The sequence below is a fragment of the Microchirus variegatus genome (assembly GCF_963457635.1).
Source record: "Microchirus variegatus genome assembly, chromosome: 5".
In the NCBI taxonomy this organism is placed as follows: domain Eukaryota; kingdom Metazoa; phylum Chordata; class Actinopteri; order Pleuronectiformes; family Soleidae; genus Microchirus; species Microchirus variegatus.
Genome location: NC_139806.1, coordinates 8116417 through 8139518, shown reverse-complemented (window position 1 = coordinate 8139518; position 23102 = coordinate 8116417). Strand labels below are relative to the sequence as shown.

General features: G+C 40.3%; 1 protein-coding gene across 1 annotated transcript; it reads left to right on the top strand.

Moving 5' to 3' along the window:
• The first annotated feature begins 336 nt into the window (after window positions 1-336).
• On the top strand, window positions 337-22877 carry usp33 (ubiquitin specific peptidase 33). Its single transcript, XM_083889059.1, has 24 exons — window positions 337-436; window positions 4297-4395; window positions 5007-5060; window positions 5144-5206; window positions 7483-7635; window positions 7938-8046; window positions 10818-10887; window positions 12259-12372; window positions 12956-13034; window positions 14068-14512; window positions 14610-14750; window positions 15215-15330; window positions 15659-15831; window positions 15940-16010; window positions 16093-16126; window positions 16220-16265; window positions 16360-16540; window positions 16702-16828; window positions 18005-18174; window positions 19672-19753; window positions 19907-20015; window positions 20753-20855; window positions 21551-21619; window positions 21769-22877. Exons 2-24 carry the CDS (start codon window positions 4312-4314, stop codon window positions 21924-21926), a joined length of 2751 nt encoding a protein of 916 aa, XP_083745185.1. The 5' UTR covers window positions 337-436; window positions 4297-4311; the 3' UTR covers window positions 21927-22877.
• The last annotated feature ends 225 nt before the right edge of the window (window positions 22878-23102 follow it).

Below are 23102 nucleotides of genomic sequence, written 5' to 3'. Positions count from 1 at the left end.
CCGCTTTTTTTATATATATATACTTTTACTCCGAAAGCATAAGTGCATTTTATATTAGGGAATTACTGTTGATACTTAAGTACAGTAAATGTCATATACTTTAAGTCGTTTTCTGGAAAAGGTGGACTGTCTTGTGTAATATTTACGTGTGCAATGTGCAGGTTTGGCGCTCTCTAGTGGCGGTGAGCCGTCACAGTTTGAGGAGTGTCAGGTTTAAATGACCTTTTTCTTTTTTTAACAAACCGGAAAGGGGCGGAGACGGTTGTAACGTTAGCAACCACGCTGAGCGGACGGAGCGACAGTCAGGGACTGTTCTGTGTGTAATGTGAAGGATTGCTATCACGGAAATGTCTCTGAATACTGACTGAGCGTTGCTCCTGCACATAGAATATAACTCCATCTACGGGGAAAGTGTTAGTTTGCTGCTGCTGTCCAGGTAAGAACCGACAATCACATCCATTTTGTCAGGCTAGCTTAGCTGTGCAGTCACTGAGGGATCGGCGGTGATGTTGGGGCATTAGCTGGCTATCATTAGCTAGCCTGAGACTGACGAGGTACTCGTCTGTTGCGAAGTGTCCAACTCCAGGTGTGTCTTATTTGACTTAAAGCATCCACGGTGGACTCTGTGCGCCGTCGCCGGTGTTTTTTCCCGCGTGTTAAACCAATTATTTATCGGAAGAGCAGTTATTTGCCAGCAGGCTAATGCTAGCGGCGGAGTGCTAGTCAGGCTGTGACGCTGTCAAAGCCTCGCCTGGTTTTGACAGCTCCGTGTTTGAACAGTGGACCAGGCCAAAGCACCTCACATGTGTTACACACATGAAATTGTTCTATATTTATCTTACATTTTTTTCTGATAATTTTGTCAATATTTTTATTGTTTATTTCTGTCTGTCATTTTCTCTGTATATGTTTTTTTTGTATTTCATAATTCTTGTATTTACACTCAGTATCGGTTCGATACTGTCCAAATCCACTGGATCGGATATCAGACAGATACAAATGTACAATCTGATACAATCCTAAAATCCTATATATATATCGCATGCTTCACTATGCACAGGCTGTAAAATGTGAATAAAATCAGCAAAAGCATTTTAGCTGAGTCATGTTTGGGCTGTTTATGTCTTCCTCTCAGGGGAGCAATATTTGTTACTCAGTTGGAGAATTATGAATTGATATGATTCGACACAAATGTGTTGTAAAAAAATCACTGTATTAGACTAATTTCGTTATAGGTAAATACTATAGTTTGTGATATTGGGATTGGACGTATAAAAGCGGCATTGTCCCATCTCAAGTAATAAATATATTCAGTTTTCTGTATATTCAGTATTTTTCAGCCTCTTGAATGTGAATATTTTATGGTTTCGTTGTTCCATATAACAAAGAAATCATTCAAACTGAATAATTTTGGTTTGTGGACAAAAGGAGACATTTGAGAACATCATCATTTCCAGGTTTGAAAAACAGTGATTTTCAGCTTTTTATGGACCAAGCGATCATTACATGATCGTTTCATTACATAAGTGCCAGATACAGTGTTGCTGTAACAAAAATTTATCTAACTATACACAGAGAAAGAGTGAGGATGTTTTTTGTGTGCAATGACTGCAGCCTTGACAGTGTGAAAACCACCATCAAATTTGATTTTCTTGGTGCATAGCTCTGGTTGTAATTGTTTGCTGAGGCACAGTGAATATCTACCATTCCTCCAAAGTTCAGCACAGTTGTAGGAGCCTGGTTAAACCACCAGATCTGTATTTCAGTCTTTGTTTGTGTCCATCTATTCGGATAGTTTAAATACTAGGCTTCCAGATAGCAGTGATTCTTTGAGAAAACAGGTGTATTGAATTGTACAAGATTGAACATGACATTTGCTGAGAATTGGCTTCTTTCAGCTGACCTATTGTCAGGGGTCTCCCTCCTCTCTACATGTATTGTATTTGCGGCAAGTGTCTTTGGACATACCACAATCCATTTAGTTGCTCGTGTATCTTGAATTGATGATATCATGTAAACGATACTCGGGTCGTATCCGGCTTTAGAGGAGGAGGCTGCATCCAATCTTAATGTCTTTAAATCAGTGCTTTGTGTCTGCAAACAGTCATATATGTGTCTGAACCTCTGAATAAAAAAACAACAACACAAACCATCAAATAATAAACAGGAAAAGGGTGGTTTCGTGTAATGTGCTGAATCATATGCAACATGGTAGAGGGCTGCTGTTGTCACTGACACTCATTCGAAGTCTGAATGTCAACGTGCAACCTCTAGCAAGAAGCACACTTTGGCCTGTTTGCCAAGGACAGAGAGGTCACACGTTCAGTGTTTTCGTTTATTTTGGTCAACAGACACTCTGACAAACACATTTTAGTTCTGAAGAGGCCCCCGCCATCTGTAGGGAAAGAAAACAGTTGCAACGGCCAATAGGGGCTTATTATAAATGTAAGATATTATTGATAAAGAGTGAATTATTAACAGACCCCCCCCTGCCATTAATCTGCTGCATGATTAATGTTTTACCCGATTGCTATCATCCGTGTTACGCAATAGAAGAAATGCTGTCTTTGTTTTTGTCTGACCAGATGTACCTGCTCCTTTTTAAAATGAAGTGTCTGAGAAGTGATTGGTTGTCACATTTGGACAGCTCTTTGCTTTATGGCGCTGCAGTTCGTCAAACACGGTTCACTTGATACACACCCCAAATAAACCCTGTCATTTGTCACTGGTGAGGCAATTGGACTGTAGCTTTCTCAAGAAGTTTGAAGAAAGCACCAGTGACTGACGGACTGTCATTCCTCTTTTCATACACCCTAAAAAAGAGGAGGACAGAAGGAGTCCATAATGTTTAGACGAAAGAATCCAAGAACATTTGAAATACCGTACATTGCTCTCAAAACAAAGCTATATTTCATAACATTTGTTGATTTCTGTTGTTATTTGGCTTCTGGTCTGCATGATGAGCAATGATGTAACATTTTTGTATGCTGCATCTATCAGACTGAGGGAGCGTTTGTGTGTATACAGAGGAGGCGCAGAGGTGGGCGGGGCCAAGAAGCACGTATGCGGTCAAACTGTGTTTTCGGTCCATTTTCCCGTCCAGTCGTACACCTGTCTGCCTCAATGTTGCCTCTGTCTGTCCTGACGTGAAAACAAATGACTTCCTTTGTGCAGTGCGGAATTGTCACTCGGCAACACAAGATCTAAACACTGCTGTAAACATTGAGAAACACCAAGAGAATTTTGTGGAGCTGATGGACTTCGTCAGCATTGTGTGAACTCATTTAACAGTGTTTAGAATGTTATGGATATTGTTTATATTTAAACGTTATGCACTGCAGGGGATGTACCATCAGAATTTCAATGGGTTTTTAGCTCAATGAATTAAGCACAACAGTCGAGAGTAGCAGTAGTACTTGGCCGGTTTTCCAGTAAATCTTCTGGGTACATAATCTTATAATGGAAGTACAAAAACAACCCTGGGTAAAAAAGTGTATCTTATAATACACATTTGGGATTCAGCCCCAGGCTGGCCACCTGCCAGAACTAATGAAAACAATATTCTTGTTTTTTTTTTTTTATTCTAACTTCTCAACATTACCACCACTTATTTGTATTGAAGAACAGTACGCAGTTTTTATTTTCAAGTCTGCCTGGACTCTGCGGCACTTACTGCTCTGCTGGGCTAAATATCCCCATTTTTACGACGAGTTAAAGTGGGAGGAGAGAGACCATAGAAAATTGCATTACTGGTTTGAGGTTTTGCTTTCATTTCCTTTTGCTTCATATGTCTTTTCGTGCTGTCCAGTGGAATAAAAAGACAAATGCCTTTAAAGATTCACTGCACGAGCTTTGTCATTGTCAGTAAGCAGATTTTAATCACGTCATCAGCTGTGTTTGCAGAATATTTTTTTCACATTTGTTCTTCATCTAATAGTCAAGATTTCTGTCAGCAGCACGACAATCCCTCATGACCTCTCCTTCCAAACACTACTGGTTTCACCCTTGCTTGGCATGTCACTGACGGATCATAGGAAGAATTCATGCAGACAGACACGGAAAACGTGCAGATTGTGACGCGTGTTGCAGCGTTTTTACGTGTCCTCCCTACCCTGCTGTTCTTCGGAAGTGCAATATCTCCTCTTGCTGTGTCATTGTATCACGTGTCAGATGTGGGCGGATAAGGTTTCTTAGAAAAAACAAGAAGTCACCTGACAGAAAAAACAAGAAGTCACCTGACAAAAAAAAAAAGCAAGTCACAGACTAAATGTGTTGTCTCTTGTCTCTCTCTCTCAGACCTGTGGGTGAGCAATGCCACTGGTGTCCAGCTGTGACTGCCCCCACCTGGACTGTGTGGGGGAAATAACCAAGGAGGAACTTATTCAGAAATCTCATGTGAGTCAACCTGTCCACTGCTCTATGAAGAACTAGCCACTCCTTAAAGGAAACACACGTTTTTACACACACATGCTGGTTATACTGTCACTCTGGCAAACACCTGAATAAAAGTTCAGCATTGTTGTTGACATTGCTGGGCCTGATTCTGGCTGCTTTCATTAGTTTTTTTATTGTTGATTTTGAAGCTGTAGCATTTAAGGTCCAGTGCGAAAGAATCATTTAAAGGCGAGACTGAAAACTTGCAACAAATGGAGCACCTGTCACTTTACCAAATATGTCGAGGAGCTTTGGAGTTCTTCACATACCAGAAAGGATGTTGTTCTTCTTTGTTTGCATATTAAGCTTTCACTTTTAACTACAACATTCACGCACGGGCTGGTTTGTTTGTTCCAGCTGCTGTAAGAACAAATTCAAGATGACGGCCTCTGTAAAGCAAGCCTATGATTTTACAATAATAAAATTAATCAATGGGTAATTTAATTTTTAAGCCACTAATCAAACAGCTCAACAAATAATATATTGTCAATTCACTGAGCCTGAAATAGAGACATCTTTAGCTGTTCTGTCCATTTTGGATTTTGACTTTTTTGATTGTCATCATTTCCCAGGGCCAGTGTCAAGACTGTAAAGTTGGAGGACCAAATTTGTGGGCGTGTTTGGAGGTAAGTTAATTCCTGTCTGCAAAACGTATTTGTTCTGCAAATATTACCTCTCTAACTGAATTTTCTATATTTTTCCTCTCTAGAGTGGTTGCGCATATGTAGGATGTGGCGAATCGCACACCGACCACAGCACTGTCCACTCACAGGTAGGAGCCTTTGAGACTGTACTTGCCTTTCAGTTTGGCAATTTTTTGAAAAAGAGAGACAAAAGGCAAAGAAAGTCTTAGTTGTGGTTCTAAATTAAAGCTATAACCCAAAGAGGAGTGGAGGTGTCAAAAGAGAAGCAGAAGAAACATTGAAGGACAGCAATATTACTTCAGGTCCCAGGAGCTGTGACTTGAAATAAAACCGCCCCCAGCATCGCTTTATATTTTTTTTTAACATTTTCTCTGCACTGTCAAAGAAGCTGCACGTGTAACATTTTCACTTTTTAAGAATCTGTATTGTTAAAAACCATCAAGCCAACTCTGCCTGCCCACATCTCCACATTCAGTGCAGTTTCAGCAGTGGATCATTCATTATTAATTGCCATTCCTCAGGGAAGTGGGGGAGATTCACTCGCTCTGTCAGTGCCATGGTTACATTATCTGCCCCTCCTGGCTGTTCTACAGCTTTACTCAGCATCTAGTGTCTTCTCTGTTGACGAAGACTTTTCCTCCAGCCAAGCGGGGTTAGAAAGAGGGAAGAATGAGCATAAAAGAAAACCTGTTATTTGCTCTGCTTACGAGAATCAGCATAACTGCTCAAATCTTAGTCGAGGAGAGCCTGGAAGTGCTTTTCACAAGTGGAGATCTCAAGTCGGTTATTAGATACAGAGCTTGCTGTTGAAGAAATTAAATTTAAGATGATATACAGTGTCTGTTGCCTTTTCTATGGCACCGGAGTGTGCCGCTTTCCAGCAGCCTTTTGTATTTTACCAGTGGCAGCCATCTTTTAAATCTTATAAGAATGAAGGCAATATTTAATTAGTGCTCTAGGTGCCCTGAGGGGAGGGAAACATTTTAATCTCTTCATTATGTAGTGAGAAACGACTCTGAGTAGATCGGATGCACTCAAACTGTGCAAATGTATTTGACCAGTGTGTAGTAATCAAATTAAAGCTGTACTTTGTGTTGAAAAACCGGACACGCAAGAAAATAATTACCCACAAAAACCGAACCGAAAGACATTTTATTTGCGTTCAGGTTGTCCTTCTTCTTTAAAGCTTAAAGTTTTGCTTTCTGCATTTGTTCAAATACCACAAATCCACTAACAGAATCACTGTGAGGAGGACGGCAGTTGCCAGCAGTGTTTCTTATCTGAGTTCAGTCTGTTATTATCTCAACTGCGCACTAGTTGGTAGGGTGAGGTGACTGCGGTGTGTGTTTCTGTTTTGCAGATAAAACCTGCGTCTTTATCGGAAAATGACACACTTGAAGCAGATATTTGATGCAGTTGTTCCTCTTCAGCATCATAAATACACTTTATGTTGTGTTTATTTTTTGCCAAAATATTTGTGAGCACGATTTACTGCAGGTTTTACTACATCAAATGATTATTATTCACGTGTACTAACACAAGTATGATATTGAGCATTTAATCAAACAAGATCTCAAATTAATTGTCCTGAAGTGTCATGATAAAAGGTACTAACAGTTCACCGTAGTTCATAACATTAGGCGTGCTGGTAAAACATCCTCTAAGCTCTATAAATCCAGTTTGTTTTTAATGCCCTTGCTGTACTTCCCCTTCATAAATAATCTAAAGAGGGAAGTTCCATGGTCCGCTCTGTTGTGTTTGCTCTATCAGCACCGCTCCACTCTGCCCCTCTGTGTCCAGGCTTACGCTGTCCTGATGAATAATGTAGAGAGTCTGCTGGTCGGCAGCTGCTCACGTTCAGCTCTCCTGATGACCTGCTGGGCCTGTTGGTGTTTGTCATAGTGGGAGTGGGTCAGCAGAACCTGGCTGACTCTCCACAGCAGCAAAAAAGTCCACTTGTAACCCGAGGCTTCATTTAGCTTTGGCCGTTTAACATCTGAATGTGCAAAGACCTTCTAATGTGTCCAAAATCTGCAGATGGAAATCTCAATTTTTATTAGAGGTTTGAGGGGGTTTAGTTATTTAGCCAGAAAAATACCCCTATAAATAAGGGATTAAGTGCTAGTTTTGAATTTCACCTATTTATGAAACATGTGTTTTTTCTTTTGTTGTGGTATAATATTGAATATATTGGCTTGTGTGTTAACAGTTGCAGTTTTAATCCTCTTAAACCTGTGTTTTTGTCCATGTGTAATTTTTCCGCACTGTATATATTTCTCCTGTACCACTATATCATCATTGATATTGTGCTGTCAGCTGTTGTTTCACTGTGTGTTCGTACTGTCTGATACATTATGTCCAGTTCACTAAAATGCCTTTTATTTATTAATGCTGCGACTTGTAGGAGGCGCGGCACAACCTGACCGTGAATCTGACCACGCTCCGAGTGTGGTGCTACGCCTGCAGCAAGGAGGTTTTCCTGGACCGTAAAATAAGTCCACACTCACCCCAAGTCAACAGCAAACTCTCCATCCACTCTCTACAGAGCACTGGTCAGGTAAGAGCAGACACCGGTTTATTTATCATCACGTTGTTTTATTGTTTCATTATTTACACAGCCCAGCAAGGTCAGAAGTGTTGCTGAGTCCCATCGAGGGCTAGATGATTAACAACAAAGTGAGAAGTTGATTAGAAATGTAATAAATTATGAACGTGCTTTACTATTCTGTGATATTGGAGCGTAAATATTTACATTACATAACACAGTTACATGACCATGCACTCCATGTTGATTGATCCTCCAGTCTATCAGTTGTTATACATTTACTGGATTTTATGATGACTGTGTTGTTACTCCAGGAAAACAGCAGGGCCCCTGGGAGCCCGACCTCTTTGCGAGTGTCCCCTAATGGAGGCTGTGAAGACCTGGACATGGAGACAGAGGAGGAGGATGACCTGCGTGCCAGAGGTCAGTTTTCACAATAACATGGGGGAAAAAAACATCTTAAAATGCTGTAATGTAGAATAATTAAACTAAGGTTTATTGTAATCCCTGTAGATTTTTATTACAGTCAAGCTATCATGAACACCCGTCTCCAAGACCCTCTTAAAGGTCCATTATGTAACATTTTGGAGGGTTAAATGGCAGAAATTTAAAATACTACCCTTTAACATAATACAAAAACATGTTAGGTTTTTGTAGCCTTGGAATAATCTTTAAATTATTATTTTATTTAACCTCTTTTTAACTAGGAAGAAGTCTCATTGAGATTAAAAACCTTTTAAGGGAGACCTGTGCAAGACAGACGGCAGCACAAATACATCACCAGAAGAAGACAGAAATAAATACACATAACTAATTAATCGAGAAACAGTTGCTGCCTCTTTTCATCCTGAGCTTCAAAGCATTTACTGAGAGTAACTCACTCTATGTGCAGCTCATTCCACGCCGCAGGTGCAGAATGCACAAAGGCTATTTTTCCAGTTTCCGTGCCGACACGGAGGTAATATGGGAGCGGAGCAATAGTAGTAGTAGCCCAATAAATAAAAACATACCAGTGCCTGAGCCTATGGGTGTCCAGAGCAGGTCAACCTACCGCGGAGCATAACTTGTTTCTACAGCAGCCTAAACAAACAAGCCAGGGTGTGAGTTTCTCCTTTTGTAGCTAAAGATTGCAAATGGAAGAGTCTGTTGGAGGAGTTTGCTGCAATCTGCAACCTTACCATCATTCGTTCATTCATTCATTCATTCATTCATTCATTCATACACACTCAACCTTTGAGTGGAGGTAATATAATCATATAAATGCAGTGTTAAACACAACAACACCGTTGTTTTCATATGAATTAGCTGGTATATGCCTAACTAAATATTGTAAATAACACAGTTTAACAGTTGCTTTTTTTTTTTTAAACCAGCTGCTTCAGATAAAATATTTTTTATACCCTATTTTCTTATTATCATTCCATTTTTCAAACTCGTAATTTTAAAGTGAGTTGAATAGAGTTGTAATGCAATTTAATCAAGTATGGCAAAATTGAAATTGAAAACCTCAAACACAGTAGCTCAGTCATAATGCTGAAATAGAAATGTGTAATTGAATTTGAAGAACAGTATCAAAAAAAAACTCAACACACCAAACCGACTTCAAAGCACGAACTGATGTGTTGCTTCACTTCGCCGCAAGTCTCCTAGTAAAACATGGACTTGAAGATACCACAGAACAGAAGCCATGGTTCATCATTCAGAAACATGAAACGGGGCTCTCTTGCACTTCAAAAATACATTTCTATTGAGCCATACTTGGATGACCGTCTGCTTCTGTGTGTCAGTCCCATTAAAGTCATGTTGATATGTTGGTACACGGGATATGAAGAAGAGGGAGAGGTGATGTCATGTGATTAAGTGCTATCTGATCGCTATCAGATCACAGTAAATGCATTCTAATCCCAGGTGTAAGGCTGCACATTTATATGTTGGGCCTAATGTGGTGTAGTTCAAGCTTTGGCTTCAGTCACCACTTTAGTTATTTTTATATCAGGTGGTATGATCGTGAGGTGGAGTGTTAGTGTTGTGTCAGAGTGATGTCTGCAGAGTATGATGGTCCTCTAAGGTTTTTAAAATTGTGAGCTGCATCTCCTCTTGTGAGTGTTACAGAGACGGAAGGCAAATATACTGTGAGGGGTGAGAGGGACAGGTGCATGACTTGTTCTATTGTGAATCTAGTTATTGTAATTCAACAGATGTCATTTGATCTCCAACCAGACATGATGCTGCAGTCTTTAGCCACAGTAGGACACATACAGCAGCAGGTTCGGGGTGACTTCCAGTTCCTGAGGATACCATTATCTCCTGTCGCTTAGCGCAAAATATACGTGCTTAAAATCCATAGAGAAAGAGTCTGCCTCCTATAAATCCAGACCATGAAAAAAACATCACATTTAAAAATCCAGTTTATTCTTTGAGGGCACACAATGGACAGACACCAGCCTTTTTCACAGGACCAACATCAAGAGACAAACAATCATTCATAGTCGCATTCATTCCTATGGACAACTTCAGGGCCTTTTAGCCCTGAAAATTGAGATGTTTTAATGAAACACTGCTGACCTCAATTTAGTTTCAGCTATGAATGAAAAAATTCCCATTACTTTTAGTTTCACTTTCACTTATTTTCATCTCATATGTATTTGCATGAATGCACTTTACTCCTGATCCCCGAATGAAAACGACGTGGTTGGGGAGTCTCCAGTTAACCGAACCCTAATCTGCATGTTTTTTTGGATGCTGGAAGGAAGCCACACTCACATAAGCATGGAGAGCATGCAGACTCCATTCACAAGGGCCCTGTTTGCTCTGTGGCGTCAGTTCCCGAACCACTGTGCTGCCTGCAAACAGGATATGCTAATAGCTAACTGAGCATACATTTTATAGTGCTGAATTTGGCAGGGCTCGTATTTTAGCCCATGTGACGCCATGGCAACATCATGATTCCAATAAATATAAAAGTTAAAGTGAGGGAAAAAAACGTACATTTTAATGGTCTGTTGAGATGGGTGGGGCAGCACTGGTGATTTGTGTCTAGTCCATCAACCACAGACGCTCTGTAAAATATTAATTTAAAAATGGAATGGGTCTTTTTTTTTAACCAATATACAGCGTTTCTGCCTGCTATTAAAAATGTACCAGTGCTTGTTGAGTGGCTTGTTTTAATCCCAGATGTATTGTTTCTCCCTCAGGACTCACAGGACTGAAGAACATAGGCAACACCTGCTACATGAACGCTGCCCTCCAGGCCCTGTCCAACTGGTGAGACCTCGACCTGTCTTTACCTTTTACCCATCTACACGTGTACACCCTGTCCCTCTCATAACTCCAACTCTGCCCTTTGAATGTAGTACTTTTTTTTTAGTAGTAATTTGATTTTTTGAATTCCCTGCCTGCTTCTTTCTGACTAAGAATAACGACCACGGCCGTTCTCATTTGGGAGAGTGACGGCTGAGTGAAAATTGCTGCATTGCACCATTTGAGATTGCAGAAATGGCCTTTTGCAGATCCCTGTGGGGTCTTCAGTTACAAATGAACACCAAGTCGTTCCCCATCTGCTCTGCCCCTTTCCTCGACTTTTTCTTATTCCTTTACCACCATGTCTTTTAATGGGCCTCCCTTTTCCCTTGTCCTCCCAGCCTGCTTCATTTATTTTACTGACAATAAGTGATCTCTGCTTTACAATTCGATTGTGTTGTGAAATGGAGTCAAATACTCTGTTATTACTTACTTCCCCCCCCCCATGCTTTGATCTACTCTGAGGACGGTTCATTTTTAAATTAAACTGATAATGTCTAGTCTGGATACGAGCCAAAATGGGGGAAGAATGTAGGTCAGAATTTGCAAACTAAATCACATTCCAGAAATAGGAGGAACTGAGTCATGCAGCTGCAGAAGGAGGGACCTTTTCTGAAACTTCTCATGGGTCATTTTTAATTTTGAAGGGCTTTTACTCTTGCCAAGTTGAGGGAACACTGCAACTTATTCATCCCGTAGTTTGTCTCTGTCCTACAAATTCCTGTCCATCAAACAAAATCTCCACGGCTGTTTTTCCACTTTCTTTCAACTCACAATTTCTCCCTCTTAAGTGACATTGGAATTTAATAAAATACAATGAATCAAAAATTCAGGAAGAATTCCAGAAGAAGAGAGCATGATGGAGAATTGTTGGATCTGTGTTTTTTTTTTTTTCTCAGCATAGTCAAAAACGGTATCGGAAAAACATCTTACATTTATTCTCTTTATTCTAAAACCAAAGAAACTGGCAGACATGCTTTCAAATATAAACCTCCTATAGTCTGGAACAATCTGCTTGTTTCTTGTAAGAACGGTTACCTCAATGTACCTTTTTTTTTTATTCTCTCAAACCTCCATGTTGCTGTTTGTAATGGTCATGACTTCTTGCCCCTGTGTTTGTATTGTTATGCATGTCAGTTATTTTCTCTGTTAATATTGTCATCATTTCAACTCCTGTGGTAAACCTCTCATTAGTTGGAGTGGGTTTGTTGAGAAGTTGTCTTGTTTGTCGGGGAAATTAGTCTTTATATGTTTTGTTGTGATTAAGTCACAGAATAGGCAGAATAAGTAAAAAAAATAGGTACCTATTTATTGCTATCCTTCTCTCTGCTACAGCCCACCGTTGACACAGTTCTTTCTTGAATGTGGTGGCCTGGTGAGGACGGACAAGAAACCTGCACTCTGCAAAAGCTACCAGAAACTTGTTTCTGACCTGTGGCACAAGGGCAGGTAAGCATTTTTCTTTTCTACTTTTATTGTTCTAGTTGATTTGAAGGAACACATGCTGTGCAAAAGTCTCATACTGCCATTAGATTTGTTGTTTTACCAATGCTATAATCACCATACAGTGTATTATTTCTCTGTCGCTTTATTGGTACACATGCGGGAACATATGGGAAACAGTTATGCAGTTTTAAAATACCACATTTTTCAGAAGAAAACCCGAGCAGGGTTAAATTATATAGTGTTACCTAACCTTACACTTGAACAATCACTGCACAGCACATCACTGGCTCTCTTATTACTGGAGTGGAACCCTAATTAATGTTATCGGTAAAACCTTAGTATGCCCTAGCATTTCATGTTGAAAATGATCTGCTATTATGCCAAGTTTATTCAAGACATGCTTGAGCATTAAATAAACATGTTGTGTGAGCTTATTCACAGTTTGTTGATACATTAGATCAACTTTCAGTCACACCATTCTATTCAAAATGCCAATGGTGACAGAATATGAGAGACATAAAAACAACAATTCCTACCCCAAAACTCAGTGTTTTGTGAAACAGGTTTTGTTTTTTTCTCATTGCAGACCTTCCTATGTCGTCCCAACCAACTTGTTCCAGGGGATCAAAGCCGTAAACCCCATGTTTAGGGGATATTCTCAGCAGGCGAGTGTGAAACAGATATTCATATTAATTTTTTTTTTTAAATGAATCATGAGCACATGTTCAGCTACTGTTCATGCTTTGTTTCACTGATGCAGTAATAAGTGTGAACATGAAACATGCAATGAGTTCTGGGCTCTTTCTCTTATCCGTAGCGGTGTTTGGGTTTCTCAGTGTGTTCAGAAAATGATTATGTTTGCCTTGCAGCAAAAACAAAAACCTGCCATTGAACGTTTCTCCACATAGATCGGGATTTTGTGCTGAGCTGGAGTTATTATAAGCCTCGTGTCCAGACTATTAAGTTGTGCAATATCTCATACAGTCTCGATTTTCAATTCCACTCCATAACCCTCAGCACGCATTTCTTCTACAGAACTAACATTAGCTCCAGCCCAAATCGCTCAGCCAGACAAACTGAATCCTCTGCCTGGCAATCACTCACTCTGAGCCGCAGACTCTCATTTCAGTCGCACATTATTTAAATTGCTTGATTTGATTGCAGTAGACACTTAAAAAGAAAAGGCTCATGGATTTTAAAAAGACATTTTCCTGAAACACATTTGTTTTTTTTTGTCTAGTGTCTGTAAATAAAGGATTTATGTGCCTGAATGGTGAAATAATACAGGGCCTGTTTCCTCTTGGCTTGCCAGTGTTTATTCAGAGGAGTTAGCTGAGGAAGATTCATTTGTCATGCCTTGTTGGGCTGCACAGCCTTGAAATTAGCATTACTCTGAATGAAGCTAACATTCCAGGTCCTGGGAGAGGGTAGTTTGTGTGGCTTGAGAGGGAGATTGGATGTCTGAGGTTCATTTAATTTGACACATTCTTGACCATTTGCTGTGCGATTTTGTGTTGCAGAACAGGGATTTTAACAAAGGAAGTGAAGTAGCTGTTGATTGTAATTCAGGGAGAAGCTCTTTTAACAGGAAGAGGAAACGAGCTACTGTATTTCTGATTGATTGCAGTGACCAAAATAAATAAATGAACAAAACAAGGAACTGGTTGAAGTTATCTAACAAACATTTACCATCTCCAGGATTCCCAGGAGTTTCTGCGCTGCTTGATGGATCAACTTCATGAGGAGCTGAAGGAGACACTGCCTGAGCCCTATGACCAGTCCAACAGCATTGCAGTGGACCACAGTCCAGAGGAGGACAACCACAGTCAGTCTGACAATGACTTCCAGTCATGCGAGTCCTGTGGCAGCAGCGAGAGGGCTGATAACGAGGTGCAGGGTGGAAATGTCCACGTGGGCGATGCCAATGAGGCCGAGATGCTGATTCCTGACCAAGATGAGATACAGGCCAACAGGGAGTGGCAGAAAGAGAAGAACATGATTAATGATCTTTATCGTGCGGGTGTTCATGGCGTGATGGGTGGAAGCTCTGGTGGGGACGTGGACAAAGATGTTGACACCACCACTGAAAACATACCTATTATCAGCAGCCAGGGAGCCATCAAGGTTCAGGGCAGAACATCAGGTAAACAGTTTTAGTTATTTCTCTAATTAGTTTCAGGCTTTTTTAAATACTCAAACGGAGTTATTGAAACTCAAATCTATATCCTGCCTCTCTCTAGATTCCTTCACAGACATCCAGATGTCCAACACGACAAGACCACAGAGTCCAGTCCCAATGGAGGGACACATTCCCAAAATGTCCAGCAGCCCACCCAAAGCCACCTCTGGCTGGCCGAGCCTCAACCCTGCACACAAAAAAGGTACTCTCAATTCATCAGAGACAGTCATAACTGTCGTGAATGCTTTGTCATGTCAAGGTGTTTGTTTTTATAGATATTAGTTGTGTCTGCAGTCTCACTTGCATACGTGCAATCAATGACAACTATGGCAATGTGCACTGCACTACAAGTTACCTGGAAAAAATGATGACCACTTCTCAAATCTGTGTCAATGGTGGCCAAGGAAGAAAAGCATGTTATTGTATCACATTTGGTCTTCATTTCATTTTAAAACAAAACAATTATGTCATCTGAGCAAAGCAGCTGAGAGATTTAACAGTCACATTCCTCACTCACAACAGCCAGCCATTTTGTGCACTCCTGTCAGAATTCTGGGACTGTGGCAGTCTGCTCCATGCAAGTGCACCGGCTGAAGTAGCTCATTTGAGATGCAGTGATATTGTAAAGCATTGCACTCACAGTTCTCTCTCTCTTCCTTTTCACAGCAGTGACCACATTCTCACCACCAAAGAACAAGCGTCAGAAGAAATACCGCAGTGTCATCTCGGATGTGTTCGATGGGACCATTGTCAGCTCAGTTCAGTGCCTCACCTGTGATCGGGTCAGTTCACTGATTTCACTGAACAGATTTATATGGCATTGTTTTGCACTTTTAGTATTTGTAGCACCACGGAACCTTTTTACAATGATGTATGCTCCTCTTATTTGTATCCATATCTGTGCTACCTTTTTCTTTGTTTTGATAATGTATGGATTTGATGAGGCTGTTGATACAACTTTTTCCTGAGAGGACAACAGGAGTACAAAAAAAGTTATTTTTTTCCTCCTTTCTTATGTTCATTATGGATTTGTTGACCCTCTAATATTTCCCTATGAAGACCTCAAATGTGGTTATTTACTTAGCTGTGTGTGTGCTCTGTGATTCACAGGTGTCCGTGACTCTGGAGAATTTCCAGGATATCTCGTTGCCCATCCCAGGGAAGGAAGACCTGGCCAAGCTCCACTCCTCCACCCATCAGACCTCCCTGGTAAAAGCAGGCTCCTGTGGAGAAGCTTATGCACCACAAGGCTGGATTGCTTTTGTCATGGAATACATCAAAAGGTGTGTGTGAGTGACGTCAATGCTATGTGTATTTACATTTTCACATCAGGCATTAGTAGCGCTCTGCTTTGTTCATCGTGTACTCTTGTGTATGTTTTCTATTTTCAGCTGGTTCTGGGGTCCAGTTGTTACGCTACAAGATTGCCTCGCAGCTTTCTTTGCCAGAGATGAACTAAAGGGTAAGCGAGTGGGTGTAAATCTGCTCCGCCAGCACAAACAATGAAGAACAATTCCTTAGTAACTGTTGTTTGTTTATTTTAGGAGACAACATGTACAGCTGTGAAAAATGCAAAAAGTGAGTACAGGCTTCTGGTACCTTCAATAAATACTGACTAATTCCTACTACTAACTAATGATTTCCTGTCTTTTACATCCTTTTCCCTCATAGATTACGAAATGGGGTCAAATTTTGTAAAATGCAAAGTTTGCCAGAGGTACTTCATATGATACAAACCTACATTTTTATTTTCCTCAGTTTTCACATTTCCCTTTTTTAAATAAAATATATTTGTGCTTCCTTTACTCCAGATCCTGTGTATCCACTTGAAGCGCTTCAGACATGAGCTGATGTTCTCCACTAAGATAGGCACCCATGTCTCCTTCCCGCTCGAGGGCCTGGATCTGCAGCCTTTTCTGGCCAAAGACAGTTCTGCCCAGACCACCAACTATGACCTGCTGTCAGTCATCTGTCACCACGGCACTGCCAGCAGTGAGTGGGCACAGTCACTCCCCCTTTTCTGCAGCAGACTGGTGCATCTGCCATCAGTTGGCACATGGGACTGTCCTGCATTCATTAGTCCATTGCAAAAACATTCTCATGTACTTGTTAGGTTTGTGAATGCTGCTCTAATGCCATTCCTCTCATTCCAGGTGGCCACTACATAGCCTACAGCAGGAATGATGTGAACAATCTGTGGTATGAATATGATGACCAAAGTGTGACCGAGGTGTCTGAATCCTGCGTCCAGAATGCCGAAGCTTATGTGCTCTTCTACAAGTAAGCAGCCACGCTTGACTTGAGTAGTCATACTTACTTAAGCTGCATTCAGACATGAATATTTTTCTGAAATTGTTGCCTGTATTTGAGAACAGAATTGATTGCAAATGTTGCTTCAGACCTTTTCTGCAACTTTTGCTGCTAGCCCTTAAATCAAATTTCAGAAAAGTCAGCAGTCAACAGTCAGCCCATGTAAGAATCAAGGTCGTTGATTGCACGCCATATAGGAGCATGGCTGATTTAACAAAGGACAATCTGCATAGCAAGTGGAAGTCAAAGTGACTGGATTTTGACCCAGTGCAGAGGATGAGTAACACAGACAGGACGTCGCTGAACAGAGGACGCCTCCGAGGGAAAACTGGCTCAGCAAATGTGTGTTTATACGGAGCTCTATGAGACCAGAGAGGCAATCGCATGATTCGAGAGTCATTGAGAGGAATTTGTATAATAATAACATAATTAACTTTATTTATATTTCACTTTTTCTTAACACATGTTACAAAGTGCTTAACAGTCCAATCAAAGGCAAGGAAAGAAAAAAGCCACACAACGAGCAAACACTAGACATCAGTGCAGAGAAAAAAAAAGCTCCCTTTTTACAAGAAGAACTCTCTGGCAGAACCAGACTCAAAGATGTGCAGCCATGTGCTTGGTCGGTTACGGTGAGACAGAAATAGTGGGGGAGTAACCAGGTGCACAGGGATCACAGGGAAGAAGCTACATTTTAAGCTGTAACAAACACTGTTTGAGACAAAAATACTTCCCTCATCTGTGTTACAACTGCTTTAATGTCGCTTTTTGATGTGTGAGTTGTGAAAAACAAAAGTGTAATGTGTAATGTGAAAGACAAAGCACAGTCATTCACTCAATCCATTCTAATATAACCACGATATGGATCGACAGACATTATCTCCTTGACTTCCTGTTTCTGGAAAAATCTTGTGAATGCATCTGACCCCAGAAAGTCTCGTGCTGCATTCTTCATGTGTGAACAAGAAATTCCAGACCCACATTTCTGGCCACTTCTCTAACGTTCGAGTCTGAAAACAGCTTTTAGACAGCTGTTCATAAATAAGTAAATAAGACAACAACTCTCATTCACTGTGCTGCTTTGATATTCACTTCTGATTAATCTTTTTGCAAACGTCATTAATTTGTGGCCTGTTCCTGTCACAGAAAGAGCAACGAGGACGCAGTGAGAGAACGTAGGAGGGTGTCGGGTTTATTCAGCATGATGGAGCCCAGCCTTCTGCAGTTCTACATCTCCCGTCAGTGGTTTAACAAGTTCAAGACCTTTGCTGAGCCAGGGCCCATCTCCAATGATGACTTCCTGTGTTTGCATGGGGGTGCGTATGACGCAATTGCTTTTGTTTTTGTAAGTGAAACCCGACAGAGGTCAAAATGTCTCCAAGCAGGAATTCTTCTCCTTGCTGTGTCCGAACAGTTAGGAGGAAAATGGTGCTCCACTTTCACTACTTAAGCTGAGAGCAGCTTTTGCTTTCATCTTGGCCAAGGATGTTTGACTTTGACAAAGACAGAAAATTCCCTTCACAACATAGCAGACTTCAAAGGAGGGTTTTACTCGTCTTTGTTCAGATGATCCTTCTTTCTCCTTGTATTAGGAAAGATAGGAGGATTCTTGAAGGGTTTGGGCCAATATGGCTTTCTTTTTTTTGTCCTCTATTCATGCTTGACATTGTGGCGCTGAAAATAATGATGATGATAAAACTGTAAGGCTACAGTGGCTGTAATGATGTGTTCACAGTTTAAATAAGAGCCATCAAGTTATTTCCTTTGCAGAAAAGCAGAGGTTATATTAACTGAAACCATGATTGTGTGATCAGTTGCTTTGTTTACTTTTATGTAAATGTGCAGTATCACAGCTTATTTTTGAAGCCAGTTGAACCAAACCACGTCACAAACTGTTTAGAAACAGTTGTTACTGTTGTGTGTCAATTTTAAATTGCGAATATAATTAACAACATTAAATCAAATACGCTGAGTGCTATCTTAAGTTGTTAAAAGTAAGGGTTGCTATAAACATTCATGGCTAATGGCTCTGCTTACTGTAAGATAGATGCATCTAAGAGTTGCCTGGGAAATGACACCAATCGATCAATCAGTCACATTTTATTTGTATAGCCCTTTACAATAGCCAGACGGTACCCAAAGTGCTTTACATCAAAGCAATAACATAATAAATAAAAACAGAAGAAAATACAAGAAAACACAAGAAGGTGCTACTAGTGCTGCAGGGTGTTACCAGCCCTCTAAAAGCGCATAAAGTAAAAAACTGGCAAAATAAGTACACTTAAGAGCTGGACTACCCTAGTCAGAGTTAAATGCCAATCTTAAAAAAACACCAGATTTACATCGCTGCTAAAACTGAAGCAGGCGAGGAAGGAGTTACCATGTTCACCCCGGTTTTGCATTCCCACTAATGCTGATAGGAGCTGAAGCCAATAAAAGCCCTCATGTTGCAGCATAATTTGTAAAAAGAGACAGACACAGAAAGGGCTGCCTCTTTGGTGAGTGCTGACTCCACTGGAATTGCGTTGGTATGCTGGAAAAATGTGTCCTTGGTTTTCTGTGAGAACCTAAGACTGAGAGATTCATGTCACTGAACAAACACTCCAGATCAGTGATGGCTGTCAGAATATAGCACTCTTTATTGTGTATTTTGGCTCACGTATGAGAGCGGCTTTAATATTCGTACAATTTTCACCGCTGCTTCACAACTGTTTTGTTCTCTACATGATGTCTCTAAACATAGATATTATGTTTTTTTAAATGTGACACTGTTTATTAATGTCAGGATGGATGTTTCCATTGTGTTTCGTCAGGTGTGCCTCCCAACAAAGCAGCTTTCATCAACGACCTGGTGATAATGCTACCGCAGAACGTGTGGGATCACCTTTACAGCAGGTACGTGCAGCAGACCGGCAAGCTGTGAGAGTGACTGGAGGCTTTCAACGTTTTCAGATCTGCCACCACTCCCTGTCCTCATGAGTGTGCTGTCGCTTCCTTTGTAGTGTTAATTTCACCCGTGTTGACTTTAATGTGGACTGTTCCTCGCAGGTATGGAGGGGGCCCGGCTGTCAACCACCTGTACGTTTGCCACACATGCCAGGTCGAGATAGAAAAACTGGAGAAAAGGCGCAAGTCCGAGCTGGACATGTTTGTCAGGGTAAGATATTTAAACTTACAGAACTGTATGCAAAAGGTTTCCAGCCATTATTTGATTTGTTGTTTTGGCAATTCTATAATGTTCCATACTGTATAATCATTTCTCAATCATTTTAATGGAACACATCCAGATAATACAGGAAGCATTTATGCAGTTTTAAAATAACACGTTGAATGTTGCTCAGGCTTTGACAGGGCTCACCGTGTTGTTAGTACATGTAGCATTAAAAATAATCCTGCATACACTGTAGTACTGTCTTACTGTACATCTGTAGGCAAAACAGTGAGCACTGATTTTAGTCAGATACAGTAAAAACTGCTGCGAGTGGTAATTAATTGTGCGCGAGTTAGCTTGTGTGTGTGTGTACAGAGCACAGACACGTACTCCAGTCTGTTTAACCAGAGGTGAAAGTCTGATGAAAGCTTTATCATGAATACATTGGGACAGATGCACATGTTATTAGCTTTAGTCGGCTTACAAGAAGAGCAGGGATTGTCATTTCCAAGAAAGATGAAACTGTTGCAGTGTGGTGTTAAAAGTGTCTTTAATTGGAATAAGTACCAGAGAGAATTGATTAGCTTTCCATCTCCTCTCCTGTAAATCCTTTAAACCTCACATTTTCTTTCTTTTTTTTTGCTCCCATCCCCCCCGTTTCTCCTCCCCATCCTCTTGCATCCTTTCCCCTCCCTCTTGTCTCTGCCGATCACTCCTCCCCCATTTCCTCTCTCCCTCTGTAGCTGAACAAGGCGTTCCAGGAGGAGGAGTCTCCAGTGGTCATATACTGCATCAGCATGCAGTGGTTCCGTGAGTGGGAGGGCTTTGTCAAAGGAAAAGACAACGGTGATTGGACAGTCTTCTTTTTTACAGCCCAGTATGGTTTAAATGTCTTATTAAAGAGCTACATCTGTTCCACTTTGACACTAGCATCTAATATTTCATATCTGGTCAATTGTTATGAATGATAAAACATAGCTTTTTTTGGTGGGTGAAAATATACATATACATTTTGTATAGTCAGGAAAGGACACCCTCTCATTACCAAAAGCGGATCATGATCAAAAGAAACTGTGAAGTTCCATTTCTTGCTTTGATTAATCTTCAAAGACGGCTTTATTCCCCTGAGTGAAGATTTCCTCCTGCTACAACAAAATGAAGCTCACAGTTTTATTTATTAATTTTTTTATTTATTCCACTGGCACTCTGTTTTTTTTCTCTCTTTTCTTGCTTTGTGATGTCAAATCTATTTATAAAGGCTTCCATCTGGCACGTCAGCATACAACTCTTTTCCTCTGACTTCTGCTCCTCTAATTGTTTTCTTTCTTAAGCAAGCAGGGTGCCTGTGTTGCTTCTCCAAATGTGACAAAAAACACTTGACATTTGCAACATCATTGCCGTTTGAAATAATTAGCGATGACATTGTGTCTGAAAGCAGCCCCACGACCCCCATGTGGAAGATAAAACAGTAGACAATGGATGGATGTGAAATTGATTATTATTATAATTGTATAACTGTTTGTCTTTTCTTCATCTTTAAGATCCACCTGGACCCATTGATAATTCCAAGATTACAGTGAACAAGAATGGGCATTTAACACTCAAACAAGGTACTATTATTATTATTTTCTTATGATTATTCTGAAAAAAAATCAAGTGATTAAATTAGGAAAAAAATCAAAGCAAAAAAAAAAGAGGCTGCATGTCGTAGCAGTGTTTATAACTATGTAAGTAAGTGTCTCTTGCTCTGACCATGCAGGAGCTGACTCGGGGCAGATCTCTGAAGAAACATGGAACTTTCTCCACTCCATCTATGGCGGCGGTCCATTGGTGACAGTACGGCCAAACGTCACCCACCAGGAACCCGACTCATCGCAGTCGGAGGAGAAGATTGAGGTGGAGACGCGCTCTGTTTAAACAAGCACTTGAGGAGGAGAAGAAAAGACGTGGAAAAGCCTTTTTTAAAATTATTTTGCACTTGACTTTTATTTCATAAGCATTCAAAACAAAGGACCTCATCATAACGGCTACATGAAAGCCCTCAACAGCTGATAGATGGAAGTGATGTGTTTAAAAGAAAAACAAAAAAAGGTTTGTCATTTTGTAAAAATATGTATAAAGAGCTCTTCTATTTCTATTAGCACTGTAATATTTGTGTCAGGTTATTTTCAAAACCAAGCATTTTAAGTATGTGCAGCTAAAAATTCCACTGAATGCCATATTTCTTTTCTTTTTTTTCTTGACCAAATGAGCACATATTGTTTGTCCAAGTGTCTTGTGTTGCTAATATCGTTGAATCAATACATTTTTGCTGTAGCTATATCACACATTTTTCCTGTTGTAAGAGAATATTGTGTCATGAAAATCATAAGGTTATGAAGGGACTAAATACTGCCTAGTCTCAGGTATGAAATTTGTGTTTTTGCACTGTTATGTATACATACAAATTGGCATGCTTAACGCTAATGTCTGGTTTGTATTTGAATGTACCAGTACTGACGGTGACAGTATGTTGGTCAAGATTCAGCACTTGGTTATTTATCACAGAAGGGAGTGATTTAATATGATGTTCATAGATTATTATTTTTTTTTGTAGAAAATAAGTGGCAGGCAAAGTCTGTTAAGTATGCATGCTTTAACACTCGATTCAAGTTTAACATCACATGTACTTGCATGTAAATGCAAAGCTGCTCATGAAATGTGCACGCAACTCACTATCTGGATGTATTCCCATTGAATTGTACAGGCAAGGGAAAAAAACACTCATTAGCATTACACAATCACCATCATCAGCAGTAGCTATGTAATTAATTAAAGGCATTATTTTTGTGTATATGGCCATGGCATTTGCTTAATGTGTTGGCTGATAGGGTGTAAACAGTATGCTGTAAGTTTTGGCATATGGACAACACTTAAGAACCCTGATTTCTGATGGCTGACACTATTAAAGACTTCTGAAAACGCGTTCAACATTGTGGTCACATCAATTATGTCACCCCCAGCTCATTTCCACAAGGTTGAGTGATGTTAGCCGTGGAACAATGGGTCAATTTGACAAGAAAAGTCATACACGATGTGTAATGAATGTAATAA